At 37.3% G+C, this 16838-nt stretch overlaps 1 protein-coding gene across 6 annotated transcripts in view; it reads left to right on the top strand.

The window, feature by feature from the left end:
* Positions 1-16838, top strand: part of TEX10 (testis expressed 10) — a 52997-nt gene that overhangs the window by 10943 nt on the left and 25216 nt on the right. For 5 of the 6 annotated variants that reach the window (XM_083822749.1, XM_083822746.1, XM_083822745.1 and 2 more), the window contains 5 exons: positions 587-699; positions 2451-2689; positions 7252-7387; positions 11390-11565; positions 13239-13416. In XM_083822749.1, the coding sequence (XP_083678875.1) occupies positions 587-699; positions 2451-2689; positions 7252-7387; positions 11390-11565; positions 13239-13416 (842 nt within the window). The remainder of the gene's footprint in view (positions 1-586; positions 700-2450; positions 2690-7251; positions 7388-11389; positions 11566-13238; positions 13417-16838) is intronic. The other variant, XM_083822748.1, reaches the window with a different exon arrangement.

The raw sequence follows: 16838 nt of genomic DNA, 5'->3' as shown, positions 1-16838 counted from the left end.
TAATCTTTGAAATAGTTCAATGGTCATTCTCTTAATATTTGGATATATAAAAAAGATTGTTGTGCCTGATCAATTTAATAACAATGCAAGCTTCTGTGTGCGTGCAGTGGGTTCTGCTAGATAGTTTGTGGAATGGTGACTGAGAATGTCTGTTAAACCAAAAAGTAAAATTATTTTTGAATGTAAAAACCTTATTGTGTAAGGATGACCTTTTTTCAGTAAGATGTTTTGTTGGAAGTCTTGAACTACGAGTATGTTAATAGTGGGAAAGATGAAAGGTAGTGTCAGAGTATGTCTTAATGGAAAATTCAGGACAGTCACTGCAAGTAAATCAGAGTTCACTGATAAATTAATGTAAAAGCGCTTTCAGTTGATACCTGTAACTCACTTGGTTTTATATTGTGTATATAATATATAGTATGTGCTAGGAACGCATACTGGTCCAGTTTGGATTAAATGTTATCCCTCACCCTTGAATTGTATCACAACTTTACTCTGTTGTTTTGTGGATCTTCCAGTTTGTGCATGATTTCATTGATGCTTTTCACTTACTACCATCTTTTCTGTCATCTGCTTTCCTTAATAGGAAGTGTGGCTCCGAATGAATTACCTTGTTGATTTCAAGCACCACTTCATGCGTAGTTTTCCTTACTATTTACAAGAAACAGTAAGGCACAAAAAGAAAGATTCGTGGAAAGGGTAAGAATAAAATCAGTGTTGTGTTAACAGCTTTTAGTTTCGTAAAATGAGACAATATATGTGGGCCTTACTAAGTTTTTAATGTTGTAAAACTTTTTTATTGTGTGTTCCTGGGAGGTCTGTACAACCAGAGCGTTTTGGTTGTACTTATTAAAAGTATTGTGTAGGAAGTCATCTGAAAGTCCTCCAGTAGAAATGAAAAAGCTGTTTTAAAGAAGTGAAAGTACTGCAAACTGTGCTGCTGAAAATGGAGCTGTCATAGTGGAATCTTGGTTTATTCTAAGGGTCTATCATTATCATGCTGCAGGTATATTTGTGTTTGAAATCATGTTTGGTATTTCAAGTATTGCATTCTCCATTCCTAGAAGGGCACATAGATTAGAGGTACAGCATAGCTCCTAGTGAAATATTTTCATTTCAGCTAGCCTTGTCCATTAAGTTGATAAAGCCAAAAAATGTTTTGCTTTTCCAGGTTTTGACCTGAACTCCCTTTCTTGAAACTGAAAATCTGAGAGCTAGTAGTTGGGCAACACAACCATGTTTCTTGTGTTGTAGGTGACACCCTGACTTACTGAAGTTCTGTGCATCCTTCTTCACTATACTCCTAAATTGTGCCCTATTCTTGCACTTAATAAGTATGCTGTTGGATAGATACTGGAGACTTTTGTGGTTTTGGATATTAATTGAGGACTTCCAAAAACTTAGCCTTGTGTGATGTAAATAAAAATAGTTACCTTTTGTTTTCCCTACTTACCGATATATTGGTGTGAAGGCTTGCATTTAGAAATCTCACATGGCATTTTAAGGCTTCCTTCCTTCTCCAGTTTGCAAAATGTTACAGAAACTTATGACAGTACTGCAGATAGCCCTTCATGTCAACACGTTCTGAACATGAAAAAAGATACTAGCATTTATGCAATGTGTAAATTAAGCCCATAGCTTGAGATTTACTTCCTCGTATTTTAACAGTTGGCTTTATTGAATTGAAGAGTGACTAGACTTAAGTTAGCATAGGGTAAAGTGCTCTGTTATGTCATTTTCACAACTCTATATCATGTTCTGAATGTAGGTACTCATATGTGCAGCTTTCTGTAGATAAATTCTTTGACGTTCTTTTTGTATACTGTGGGTGTTCAGTCAGCGTGAACTGAAGTTCCAGCATCAGATGTCAAGCTGCAACATCCTTGATTCCTTTCTTGGTAACCCTTAATTTTGACTTTCAGACCTCTGGAGGATATAGTAACGGTGATAAATGTGTTTCTTATTCCATAGGAGATTGGAAAAAGGTACATAAATGAATTTCTCTATGCTGTTCATGGTGCTTTTAGTTGTCTGACAGTGACAAAATCCATGTGATTCCTCACAGAAGATGAAACACAAGAAACAAAACTAAGGTGTCGTTTTTCTAGTTTTTCTTTTCCTGTTTCAGTCACCTAAAAGTGGTGCTAGACCAGGGTAAAAATCTCAGAGGAGAAATCAGCCGTAGAGACACAATTTACAGCTTTGGTTCTCACTGCCGCTATAAATACAAGAAATAGATATCATGGTGGCAAAACAAAAATTGTCATTTACCTGAATGGGATGTGAAAGTCAAGTACAAAGACTCTTTTAAAACGTGTATTTGCTTTAGAACTTCAGCATTTATAATTTTTCTTCCCTATGTGGTATAATTCCTACTGAAGTAACTGTATATTAAAAGGCATAATTTTTTTTGATTTTTTTTTTCTTTTTTCCCCTCCTTTCCTCCTTAGCAACAAGTATTGTATGACACCCTCAAACAGTGTAGACCATCTTTTACTGAACTTAACCTTGTGTGACATAATGGTTTCACTAGCAAGTGCTTCAACACTGCAGGCAGATTCTGGTTGGTTGGACATGATAAGGAAATTTGTGACAGATACTCTCCAGGATGGCAGCAGGCTGAATAGCAAGCAGGTGAACAGATTGCTTGGTGTGACTTGGAGACTAATGCAAATACAGCAGAACAAAGGTAAGATGTGAGTAGTTTGTAAAAAGTGAAATGTAGGCACTGACAAAGAGATTGAGTTACTTTTTTCTTTTCAGATCACTTTGTCTTATATCCTTGGTTGTTACATCCATAGTGTGTTTTGTCTGTAGAGGTAAATTGAATTCCATGGTCATATCATTGTACGCGGCATTGAAAATTTCTTCCTTATTAGGAATGCTGCTAGATTCATAGTGTTGATATACAAAGCATATATTTGTGTACCTGTCTTCTGTTTTTACTTCTTAAGGCATTCTTGTAAATGGGAAGAATACGTTTTTACTTTACTGGAAAAAATAATAATTACAAGAAAGGAGAGTTGCATGATATTTTAATATTTTAGTCCTTATTTAAAATCATTAATGTAGCTTGTAGACGTCCTTGAGTAATGTCAGATGACCGTTCTAGTTCTATGGTAACATGAAAAGTGTTCGAGGCCAGACTGGATGGGGCGTTGAGCAACCTAGTCTAGTGGAAGGTATCCCCATCCATGGCAGGGGATTGGAACCAGATGGTCTTTAAGGTCCCTTCCAGGCCCAAACCATTCTATGATTCTATGAAATGCCAAGATAGTTCAGATGAAAGCTGCTGTAGCATTTGATTTTAATCCCCTTCCAAGGGAAAACACGTTTGCAGTTATGACTTGCACGGCCAACACAGTGTTTTGGGTTCTCTTCCCACCCCCTCACCAAAATAACGCTTGACTGATCCAGATAAGACCTCGTTTGCCATGTCTGTTCACTGGTTGATGCAGGACTTCTTAAAGAAAGGAATTTCTCAGTAAGTCTAAAGGTGACAGTGGTCTATTGTCTTATCGGTCTGGTAGAATTAAATTCCACAGCCAACAGCCATTTATAGAAAACGCTATCTCCCTGGCAACAAAGCTAATAACTAATTATTTCTATCTATACTACAAAATTTAGCTTCCTGCTGAAAGCAAGTAATAGTCCACAGTCAGAGATGTGCCCGTCTCATCATCTGAGCTAAAGCAGAAGAGTTGATACTAAAGAAATACGTTTCCAGCTATTATATCAGATGCTTCACACTTTTCTTTGTAGTAAAACATTGAATTTTGCTTTGTCTACTAGACTCTTGTCAGATAGGGGAGAATAGCTTGTGTTTTTCTAACCGAAGTAGCCATTTTAGTAAAACAATTTTCCTCAAGGATGCAGAAAATAAAAGCTTTAAGCTTTAAAAACAAACGAAAAAAACATTTAAGTGAACTTCCAGAAGATTGATGCATATGGATCTTGTCTTATTCTGTAAAGGTTCAGGAATGTTGTTGTGAGCAGGAAATTGTTTACCTCAGGAATCTGTATCTGTTTGAACAATTTATCTTGTCCCTTCTTGATAATCCTTGTGCAGTACTAAAAGCCTGACTAGATGTAAGATTAAACTTCATTTACTAGACGTAGAGGAAGTATAGTTTCAACAGGCTGGATAAATGGGCTGACAAGGACCTCATGCAGTTCAGCGAGAGGAAGAGCAAAGTCCTGCACCTGTGAAGGAGCAGGCTCATCCACCAGAACATGCTGGGGCCGCCCAGATGGAAAGCAGCTTGGCAGAAAAGGATCTGGGTGGACGCCAAGCTGACCATGAGCCAGTAATGTTCCCTTGTGGCAAAGAAGGCCGAACGGTATCCTGGGCTGCATGAGGAGAAGTGTTGCCAGCAGGTCGAGGGAGGTGATTCATCCTTTCCACTCAGCACTGGTAAAGCCACGTGGAGTACTGTGTCCATTCTGGGCTTCCCAGTTCAAGTGAGACGTGGAGCTACTGGAGAGAGTCCAGTGAAGGACCATGAAAATGATTAAGGGATTGGAGCATCTCTCCTACAAGGAAAGACTGAGAGAGCCTGGAGAAGGGAAGGCTTGGGGGAAACTTATAAATGTCTATAAATACCTCTCAAGAGAACGGAACAAGGCTCTTTTCAGTGGTGCCCAATGACACAATAAGAGGCTGTGGGCACAAACTGAAACACAGGAAGATTTCTCTGAGCATCAGGAAATACTTTTTCACTGTGAGTGTGACTGAGCACTGGCAAAGCTTGCCCAGAGAAGTTGTGGAGTTCCCACCTTGGAAATCTCTCTCTTTGGAGACATTCAGAAACCGTATGGACATGGTCCTCGCCACCAGCTTTAGGTGATCCTGCCTGAGCAGGGGCATTAGACCCAATGATATCCAGAGGCCTTTTACAACCTAAGCCATTCTATGTGGAAAAAAGTTTCCTTTCCTGATTTTTTTGATGGTGTTCTAGAAATTCTGAACTGTATTGTATATGATGATATTCCAGAAGTTGGCACATACTGAAGATAAATCTGAATTGTTTAAAACATATCCGAAATTGAGATTAAGGGCCCGAGAAGGTGTGTGTGTGTGTGTGTGTATATATATATTTTTAAGAAGACAATGCAAAAAAAAATAAAAATGAAATGAGATGAAATAAAAAAATGGTCAAAATCTTCAGCATTATGCAACAAAAATATGGTGGTATCTTTGCAGTCCTTTTTTTCATGGCTGCCTATTTTGAGTAGTTCCTTATTCTGGTGTGCAACGTACCATTTAATTTGGATGTGTAGAAGAGCTTCAAGCTGATGTCTGAAGATTTCTCTCCGTTGATTAAGATCAAACTCTGGATCTGCTCTTTATAATTAGAAGGTCTGTTGCTTTCTTGCATTTCTCAGGTATAAGTTTAGCAGCAGTTTACCTGCTAGTTGTATTTTTGATAAATTTTCTTCAAGTGAGAGAGACCACTCAGTCACTTCAAGAGGAGGATTGCCACATGCTAATTAAAACTGGACTATGTTAAAAACCTACGAGGACCTCAGCTGCATTTTGGAAGTCTGTACAATGTGGACCTTTAAAATACTACTTTTAGATAACGCATTTTAAAATTGCTTTTGTATTTAAACTTGTTCTGTTCATAGGAAGCAATTCAAACAGTAGGACTTGCTTTACTGAATGTGCCATGGAGAGTTATTTGAAGGTGGCTGAATATTCTACATGCTTAGAATATTTATTTCTTATAAAATTTTCCGTTGACGTTAATACCTTTGTGATTTCCAGCTAATTAATGAACTACTAATTAATTGAGGATAAGCGAGCATTCTGTTTAAGAAATGCAGTCCAAGATAAATCTTCATTAGAGGAGTATGTGAAATGAATAAGTTAATGTTTCTAGTGGAAAAAAAAAAAGAATTTATCTTAATTAAAATTTGTTCTAATATTTGATGTATTTCTTGGTTGAAAGATTTGTTAGATTTCAACTTCTCAAGGGCTCCCTGTGTTATGATTAAGCATGGCCATGCCTTTTCAGGTGCTTTTTATAGTGTATCTTTTCCTGAGAATCTCTGTACAGTAACTTAAATACGTTCCCTGGTTTTACTGGAGTTTTTTGATTAAGATTGGCCCCTGAACTGGACCTGTAATCATCTTTAGTATGGAGCATTCCTGTTAAAATGTGGTCTCCAGGGGCAGAAGTAGCTCTGTTCAGTGTGGAACACGTCACTGTGTCTGGTTTTGAATGCATAACTTTAACTGCTTTGTACACCTGAATGGAAAACAAAAAGTTCTGTCGTCTTGGATTATGAAAACAATGAAAATGAGTGATTACTGCTAGTTAAGTACATCTTGACAGCAATTAGTTCACTGGGATCAAGCCCTATTCAGACAACTTGAGTGAGGGGTAGTGCTCTTCATATGTCTCTTGTCTTTTCAGATACTTCCCTGTTCTTTTAGGCTTGTCTTCTCAGAATTCAGATATTTGTATGATTTTTTTTCACGTTTCGTTAACTTTTACTTCCAATATTTCAGTCTGGCTTCTAAAGAAAATGTTTGGTCTCTTTTTCAGTCTACTATAATAACTTCTGCACTTGCTGGCCAGTTTTAGCCACCTTTGACATGAGGTTAGAACTCAAACATTGTTTTAAGTCTGGTGATAAAGCATAGTTGGCTAAAGCTTCAGAGAAGAAAAGGTTGCAGTGCAAGTTTAGCAGATCTCATTGTAGCGGCTTGCCAGTGGCTCTCAAGGTATGTATTTTCTGGTTAATCAGCAAATGTGGTGTGGAGCCAGCTGGTTCGAAGACGTGGAGAGCTGATGAGGCTGATGTGTGTGTGGCAGGGAGGGTTAGTATGGAGATAACTGAAGGCAGTGGCGGTGAGGTTTTGGAAACAAGGCGAAGAGTAAAGGAGACCAGTGATGTGAAGTTATTGTGCTAGGGAAAAAGGATGTGGAAGATAGCTGTGGAAAACAGGAATTTATTACTTATTGCACTGGTTTCGAGATAGTTAATGAGCTGTCTTCAGGAAGCTCTGAAGTTTTCACGTACCTGTTGTTTCTGTAGTTGTGCTTCTTTCATAAGCTACACAACGAGGTGTTTTAATGATTCACAGATTTATCCAGTGGTTTGTTTTGAAGCCTTTTGGTACTTCCCCTATGGAAATAACTGTAGGTAGTTGCAGATACAGATTATATGTAATATGTGTGCGTGTATGTATGAAATCAGAAGATTAGGCAGCACTATTTGATTATTTTTTTTTATTCATTCTAGTGGCTACAGAACCCTTGATAAAAGCAGTATATACACTATATCAGCAACGGAATCTCCTTTTTCCTGTTCGTACATTGCTTTTGAAATTTTTTAGCAGAGTTTACCAAAAAGAAGATTTGAGGACTCAAAGAATCAGGTAAAAAACACCTATATTTCTATATTCTTTTTCATTTCAACACAGCATGTTTATTTCAAAAGTTAGAATATTGAATTTATGTGTTGTAAGATGTCATTGTGGATCTGGTTTGGCACTGTCACTGAAATTTCAAAGTTCAGTTTCCCTTTGATTTGAGATTGATGTGTGTTAGCTTATGTGTCTTTTTCTCTAATATAAGTACTAGATTTAAGATTTAATTTGCAGTATATTGCTGCAAGCTCATTGTTACTGACTGTGTGGTAGTCGTTCCCAGATGTGTCAGTGTTGTGCAGCTATTGCAATGGAGCCACGTCCATTACTCCAGCTCAAGGTCATGGACTTGTGACTTAAGTGGTTCCATTAGTGCATGTCTAGCCTACCGTATTTATTTTCTTTAATAAAAGTACACTTCAGTTGTTTTGGATGTGTGGATTTAAAGAGACTAAGTTTAAGAAAGTATTCTGTCCTTTTGGGTTCCCAGTTATGTGCGTCTATTAGATACCTGACTAGCTTCAAGTAAGAGGAAATGATTCTCCATATTGCTGTTTTAGTTTTTCAGCATAAGATTTGTCCAAATTATTCTGGAAAAGTTAAGGTGATGTATTTTTCAACCAAGCCATGTGGTTCCAACTATGTAAAATACTTAAATAGAGATCAGTCTGCATCAGTCTTGAGAATGGCAAAGGGCACACAATCATAACAATGATACCTGCTTCTGCTGACAGGTAGAAATCAAACCTCAGGGTCCCCAGAAATGCTGGTATCCATTAGCACAGTCAAGCTTCGGGAATATAGATATTTTCTGTCAGTCCTCAGCTTTTTTTAAGCCTGCTTTGTGATCAGGCCTGAATACACGTAATTAGATCTACAGACAGAAAAATCTAACGTTATGCTATGAATATCAAAAAAAATAAAGGGAATTTGAAAGACGGGAAAAGGCTAAGCAGCATTTTCCTCTTCTTTTTCACTTTGGGTGAAGAAGATTCTTTCTATACTAATTTCTATGAGGTTACATAACCACTGTTTTCTGAACAAGTCCTGAGCACCTCATCCACGGCATCATATGACCATCTAATGTCTACAAAGCTTTAACTTTCAACTTTTAGATGTCACAAACAGCAGTAGCTTTCTTGTTATTGCCCTTTTCTCAGTCCTCTACATGGAATTGTAACATTTTTAGTAACTGAAGAGTGAAATCTCAAAAGGCCAAAATCATTTGCAAAAAGAATATATACACCTATGTATGATAACATTTTAAGATAGCTTAATCTTTATGTACTGGGACAATCCATTTCTTTCCGTTAGAAACAGTGTTTTCCGGTCTTCAAGATGTGAACTGGGAAGTGGATCCTGGTTGACATTCGTATTGTTATGCCATTCAGCTTGATATTATAGCTCTTTTAGCCTTCTTTTGGCTGCTCTCCTCAATTTTTTTTTTTCCTCAGAAGCTTGTTGAGTGCAGTATAAGAGGAGCAGAGTTCATGCTAGAACAAATTCCAAGACCATTTAAATGAAACTTTATTTTTTAGGTGTATCTGATTCTCAAAGGATGGATGGCAGATTTTGGCCTACTGTTGCCTGGGAGGAAGGTGGAGGGCACCTACCTTTAATGCCCTCTTATGCTATTATAGACATTTTGTTTCCTCAAACTTTTTGGTGAGGGATTTTAAGTCTGTTGAAAATTAGATGATTTTTATCAGCATTATGCTAGTCTTACTGACACCTTCAACTTGAACTTCTTGATTTATACATGTATCATCTATTTAGAACTGAGGTGATAGAATGGTTTTGGTTTGTAAATTATACTTGATCTCGTAAGTAAAACTGTCACAGAAACGGTAGCCTTTGAAAAATAGGATTGGTCTATGCAATTGGATTGTTTTAGTTTGAACTAGAAAGGATAAATAAAAACAGTTCTCTAGTGGGGTTGTCTGGTTCTAAAGCTCAGCATCAAAGACATTTAAAGGAAATTAAAAACCATAATTAGTGAAGTTTCCTGAAGTACTAACAGGCCAATTGGTTTGAATAGAGAATGAGTTCTGGAGAATCTTCAAGTCGTAAATATAAACGAAGATTCCTCTCAGGTGAGGGAAAAGCTTGTTTGAGTTTTTCCTTCTTTCCTTACCAGCTTTTAGAGGGTGATTATAGTAAACAGCAATTTCAGAGAATTTGACTGGAATCAGTTGAGTGTTTGGTCAGGAATATGTGAAGGGCTGATGCTGAGGCCAGTGCTGTGCAATGTTTGGTGGCCTGGGTCATGAAATAGGATGCACCCAGTGAGTTTGTAGACAGTGCCAAGATAGAGGGAATGGCATGTGCTAAATGGCAGGGCTTCAGTTCAGAGCAACCTGGTGATGAAGCTTGACGTTGGCCAAGAGAAATCGCATCGCATTTCAATAAGGGTATGTATTCAACTCTGCATCTGGAGTAGAATAAAGTCATGCACCAGTTCTTGCTGAGCAGCAGCAGTAGTAGCAGTTAAAAAATAGGTGCCAAGCTGCATATAAGTTCATAGTGCATTCCTCTCCTGAGTAAGGCAAACCATCGTGGTCTACAGTAGGAGGAACGTGACCAGCAGATTGACTAAAATTCTTGTCTTTCCTGAGTACTGGTGAGGCCATACTCATAATGCTGTGTCTGGTTTCAGCAGGATCACATTATTCATTCAGTGGAGCTGTGCTGTGCAGCCTAAGCTTCAGGGCACCATTGGTAATTCTGAAGTAAAGAGTTTGAAGTGCAGTTCGACTTTAAAAAGTCACAGTAGAAAGTTTCTCTCTTGACATTTTTTCATCCTGAATTTTATGTCAAATTTCCTTAATTGCTAATCCTGCAAATTCAACTAAATTATTTTTTCCAGTTGTCCTTTATGCTTCCTTTCTACTGTGTTTCTTATGTTTGCAGTGTGTAGCTTTGTGTTACTGTTCAGGGGAAAATAAATAACTGTATTAGCTCTGTATGGCTTATAGACAGTGAGAGTAATGGTATGGTTTTGTCCCTACAGTTTTTAGTGTAATTTTTTTAGTATACATATGTAACAGATCTATTAATAAAGTGTGCGTCTTTTAATAAGAGTAACTTCAGGAGAGCCATATTTGAAGTAATTTGGCTATGTGCCATAGGATTCAGTGCTAAGACAATAAATAGGATTCAAGAATTCTTCCTTTAATTATTGTGTTAACTATTAAGTTATGCTTTAAAAAATTACTTTTAGACCTACCTGAAAACCTTCATTAAAATAATTCAGTACTTGCTCCTTGATGTATAATAAAAAGAGAAATATAATAAGATCAAAAAAGGGAAAACAGCATTCTCTGATCACCCAGGATTCATTTTACTTCTTTTAGTCTCACTTTTTCTTAATATTACTGCTTTTTTAAATCATCATTCCTGATTAAGAAATGAAACTGGCTAAAAAACCGAGGGTTTGGATGTTTTGGAGGGGGGCAGAAAAGATACTTTATAGTGGTTGACAAAAATAGTTGATTTACTGTAGCATTTGAACAGAGAAAGAAAAGAAACTGAAATCATGTTATCGACTCCTATTTAAAGCAACCAGTTCTAGTTGCTCATTCTGTTTTAAGATTTATCTGAATTGAAGCGCCAAGGCGTCGGTAAAGGTAGAATTGAATTTGAAAGTCTAGTGATGAGTAATGGCTCGACTGGGGAGTCCAGGAGTAGTCAGAATATGGTAATAATATAAAATGATAAAAACTAATGAGAAATGGAAACGTTGCTTTGCCAGCATACGGTCAGTTCACACACTTTCTAAAAAAGCTGTAAGTATGTAGTGCAAAAACTGGACCAAATAAATCCTTCTGTTATAACCCTAGTAGCGTACCAATGTGCTCACGTCTTCAGGTGAAATATTCTAAGCAAATCATACTGTCGCAGTTTATTGTCATTTAATTATACCTAACATTAAAGCAACTTAGTCAAGGCTGGAAAAGATAAGTTTTTTTGTTTGTTTTTGATTCCCCAAAATAATTTTCCCTCTTTCTTTAGAAGTCGAAGTAAAGTTTTATCTCGTTGGTTGGCTGGTTTACCTCAGCAACTTGCTCTGCTTGGCTTGAGAAACCCCGAGCTTTCAAATCAGCTGATTGATATCATTCATTCTGCTGCTTCTCGTTCAAACAAAGAATTATTACAAAGTTTACAAGCCACTGCTGATCAAATATACGGTAAGACTTTGCTCTACAGCATACTGATTTTTTTTGTCTATCACTTTTTAGGAAAGTTGCAATACATGGAAAATAGAAGTGTTTCTTAGGTGAATGTGAAGTGTGTATTGGGGGGGGGGGGGAGATCAGTCACCTACAGTGAAGGTTAAAAGGAATGATGTATCATTTCCTAAAGGCTGGCAAAACAGTTAAAATGTGCAGTTAAAGTTATCAGGACCTTAATCTGATAGATAAATCAGAAGCTTCAGTTTTTGTGAAATCTGCTTCTGGTAGTATCACTTCTTTTTTTCTATTTTCTTCCTTCTTCAGTGTTAGGTATAGTGCTGTACCTTCAGTAAATGATATAGGCTCTTCTATAATAGCAGCTAGAAAAGATGAGGGGTCACTGCATGAGATACTAGTGTGAAAGCTTTTGTGTATTTAAAATGTTGGCATTTCGATGTTCAAATACCATTTGCCAAAATTTTCCAAATACGTTTTTTTTCCTATTCACTTAATGCATGCTGCTCATTTTTGAAGCTGAAGCCTTGCCTGAAAGTGGTTTAAGTTCTGTGGGTCCAGGGCACTTCTTGCTTGTCATTACGTAAGGAAGGGGGAACATAGTCTGTTGGGTTGTGGACTCCTACTTGCTGTTTCAGGAAACACAAACAATAGTATGTCCGTATGTTGTTAAACGCATACCTTGCTTCCTTTCTGAAAGCGATGAGTGAAATAGATTCTCCTGTTTACAAGAAATAAAATGTATTTGGGTCCGTCAATGTGATTATACTGTTGTAAGAATTTTATTCCTGTGATGATAATAAATTGCCTGTTAGCACCTATGGGCTTTTCTGCTGAAAATGAAAATGTTCTCGTCTCTAGAATTGCATTGTTGTTCAGTCTGTCAATTTTGTTGTGAGTATTGTGATAGATTTAGGCTGTTTTCTTGACCAGGGCTCATAAAATAAAGTGGTATCATCTGTTTTCAGTTTAAAGATAAGCTTCTACTTGTTCTTGAAGATATGAAATCGGAAATGAGACAGTGGATTTCTATGTGCTTAAAAATCAAAAGACAAAATGTTTCTATTTTTATTATACTTCAGTTTAAATAAAACGCTTCTTGATTTTCTTTTTTTTTCAGTTATGGACTCAGTTCTTTTCAATAGTTTCTGGTGGTAGTGCTGGATCTAAGTGTGTTTTGATACTCGTTTCCTGAAACATAGCACGTGTATATGTTTCATAGGAAACTAATCTAAATATGACTTGTAACCCAAGTTTTTGTCACTGGTGTAGAATCAGTTTCCCTAGAGCATTATTGCAGAAGAGGAAGTCCGTGGAAGTTTGTTTACTGGAACACAAGGAGAGATACATTTATAAAAATAATTTTCATAGGGCCTCCCTAGGCATTTGCACAATGAAGGACATTTGTTTTTTAGTTAATTAGGAAAATACTGTGCAAGTGAAAAGTGTTTGATTCTATTCTTTTTTAGCATTGTTTTGTTATAATTTTCACTCTTCATAATTTCCCGCTGGCCTTCCATACTGCTTTTGTTACCCTTGCTTCCTCTGCTCCTCAGTTTTCTTCGACTTACGTCTCATTCTTCCTACACTTACAAACTTTCAATACTTCAGTGACAGTAGGAGAAAGCTATGTTTTGTGCCTAGCTTTTAATTCATTCTTTGTATGTTTTCAGACCCGCTAGATGGCACTCTGGTTCTGCTCCCAGCTGAGGCTCAGCGGCGGCTGGTTCAGCTGGTGTACTTCCTACCGTGCCTCCCTGCCAGCTTGCTAGCTTGCTTGAGTCGCTGTTGTATTATGGGAAGAATGTCCTCAGAGCTGGCTGCCACTCTTATTGGGATACTGCGCATGAGGTAAAATGCTTAACCTGTGCTTTAGTTTGCTGTAAAAACGTTTTGAACTTCCTAATTGGTTTGCACTGCGTTAAAACACCAAAGATAACACAGAATGTAAGAATTAGCATCGTGAAGTTAATGCTTCTGTCAAATTTTTCTCCTGGCCTTACATTGAGTGATTTTCTGCAGTGTTTTATATCAAAATCATATTCCTTGTCTTTAAGGTTATGCACTGTTGAGCGCTCTCTACGCTGAATGTTATCACTGGTGGTCTTTTTTCTGCCACGGATTGCAGCTCTTCCTCGTAAATTCTTAGACTTGACCTTGTAAATGCTTTGACTTCACCGTGTTTGTAGTGAAAAATAACCAGGCAGTATGTATTCTCATGTTCTGCTCTCTTTTAAAGTTTTTAAAACTTGCTCCTCCTATAGTTACCACACTTAACTGTAAATTGTAGTTGCTAGGCAAGCGTCTTCGCAGAAATCATTCACACACCCGTTGTTTTTCTCCTGGCTTGAGCACATTTGACTATGAAGGTGGGGAGAGATTGCTGTTCCACAGAAGTGAGCGGAAGGATTGCTGGGATTTCATGGCATTATTTTGCTTTGCTGCTTCTGGAAAAAAATACGCTTGCTTTTTTCTGTTCCTCGGTGTTGTTGGAGCTTGGATAAATAAATAGGAGTTAGTAGGCTTGTATGAATTATGATCTACTGCCAGATACAGACCTGTTGATAATAGCCATGTAAGGTGACTAAAGTGATGGTGATAAAATTTATAATACTCTCTATATAATGTGTTACGGCTATAAAAGTGAAAATCTGTGTAGTTTTGGGAATATGCATCTCCAATTTTATTAAAAAAAATAAATAATAATCTTTGCCATATACTACAAATTCAGTGACAAACTGACCAAATGAAAGGCAGGCATTGTGAGAACTGAAGATGGTAATAAGCACTAAGGTGCTTTTTTTTTTTTTTTAATTAGATCTTATCTGATTTTCAGTGTGGGAGATTTTTACAGTAATAGTGTAGCTGAAGATTATCAAGAAGGTGCAGGTGGTCTGCGGGCATTTGATCCTTTTGGCAGAAGATGAGAGGGACTGCTGGGGGGCGGCATACTTACCAAAAGTAGGTTACATCTTGGCAGTGGAGGAGGAGGAGCAACTTTTCATTTTTTCAGAAGTGCAAAGAAAGTCTTTTGATCTTAATTTATGGCATTTGGAACATGCTTTAGATGAAGTTGGATTCAAAGATTGTGGGTTATCTACCTAAGAAGTTGATCTGAAATAACTATGAAAAATGAAGCTTGGAAAAAAGATTTTAATCTTGATTGAGCATTGTTTTTCTTTGGAAAGGTAGTTCCCACAGTGTTAAGAGGAATCAGTATTATAAAAATAAAAGGAATCTGATCAGTTTTCTTCAGAAACATCTGAAAATAATGCAAATCCTTGTAAAGATTTGAATAACCTTGTTATAGACAAAGTGAATGTAACAGCATTGAAAATACTCTCACCTACGTTGCCAACTTGAAAGTTTGTGGTAGAAATTTTAAAGGACTTGAAAACAAGCTTGACTTTTTTCAGCTATGGCTCAGCTTCTTAATATGTAAGTGAAACTTACTTTTGTTGTTGTTGTTTTGTTTTTTATGGTCGTGATCATAGACTTTTATGGTAAGAATTTCAACATAGGATGCCTTTAAGAATTGGAGAACCACGATGATGTCAGAAATTTTAGTGGCTGCTGTGAAGGAGATGTCCAAAAAAAATTATTTGAGAGCATTGTCTGGTGGCTAAGATTAGCCACCGTGCATGCAAAAACACTGAGATAAGTAACAATTAATATTAACTTCTCAAGAACAGAAAAGCCTGATGCATCTCTTTGCTTGGGAAGGGATTAGTGCAGTGAAGGGAAAAAAAAATCGTCCATTTTCTAGATCTGAACTTTATCTGGGCTTTAAGAACTTCATCACCTGTCATTGCATGCAGGATACGTGAGCTAATTTTCTAGCTCTTATCATCAGTAAAGCCTGACTGGATTATTGTGTCCAGTTTCATGGCTTGCTTTTAGATAATGATATGGACAAACTGGACTGAATCTAAAGGAGAGCAGATGAAGAATGATAGTCTGTAAATTGTGATAAAGGGGAATGGACTAACAAATTAGCATTGTTAGGCAAATAAGACTGGGAAGGAGGGGGAACTTGTCTTTGTATGTGTAAAAGGCTGTTGAAAAGGGTGGGAGAATGCGGTTTTAGCAGGATTAGAAATATTAAATGGGAGAAAATCATCTGCTGAGAGTGCTAGCAAGATTTTCCAAAAGCAGAGAGACATACTGGAGTAGACTGTAGGAAGGAGGTATAGAATATACTTCACAGCAGGTATTTATGTCTCCATGTCATGGATGGCAGAGGTAAAGCCTTAAAGGAATTAGTAGGTGCTTGGTAACTTCTGGTAGTCATTTACAGCACTTGTGATTCTTTGAATTAAACATGGAAGTTCTTGAGGTGAACAGTACTATACCAAAATGTATACAGCTTCACAGCTCAGTGGCACAGTGTGGTTCATGGAATGTTTTCTGTAGTTTCAGATGATGGTGGTGTTTAAAGAAACTGATACAAATCAGTCCGTTCAGAGACCTCGCTTATGAATAAAAAATGTTATTGTCGCTAGATGGCACTGTTTTCCTTCCGTTACGTTTTCGTTCAATTTTGTGATGGGGGAGTTCTTGTAAATCTCTTTTCTTCTAAGCCACCTGCTTATCTGTCGTGCTTTAAATAGATCGCATTCAGTAGCATCAGAGGCTCACTGCTGTATTTGGCAATTGTTTTTAATTTCTTTTAAAGCTTTTATTTCCACATTACTCTTGACTGGCAGATCATGTACGTTCTTACGTGCATCAGAGAATGCACATACATACCCATGTCTATTTGCCAGGGAGAAGCCACAATAAAGCGGATTTGATGAGAGTACATATGGATGATAATAAGACTGTTACAGTTATTCCAGGAACAATCATTATAAGATGAAGAAACTCTTACATATCTTTCGTGTGTGTACATGTGTGTACAAACTATAAAAGTAGATAGTAAATGTATCCAGATGGCTTAAACCACAGCCCTGTCATGGTACCAGGCAGTAAACATTAAATTTAATTATTGCATATTAACTTTGGGAAGTTTTTGTTAATTGGAAATGGATTTTGAAGGCATCCTGTAATTTCCATTTTTAATTTTTGTGATGGTGAAATTAATAGCCAGCTGGTCTGCAGGAGCTGACCAAGTGAGCCATGGTGGACTCTGTGTGCCGAGAATCAAGATGATGATGATGGTAATGCCACATGTAACGGGAAGTTTTCTGAGCATGGGAGGGTAATTACCTATACTGTTGTATTGCTAGAAGAGTTCCTGCAATGCTCTTGGCTTCTATGCGCTACAGCTCTTC

This window comes from Anser anser, assembly GCF_964211835.1.
Source record: "Anser anser genome assembly, chromosome: 2".
Classification (NCBI taxonomy): domain Eukaryota; kingdom Metazoa; phylum Chordata; class Aves; order Anseriformes; family Anatidae; genus Anser; species Anser anser.
This window is presented reverse-complemented; position numbering and strand designations above follow the sequence as displayed.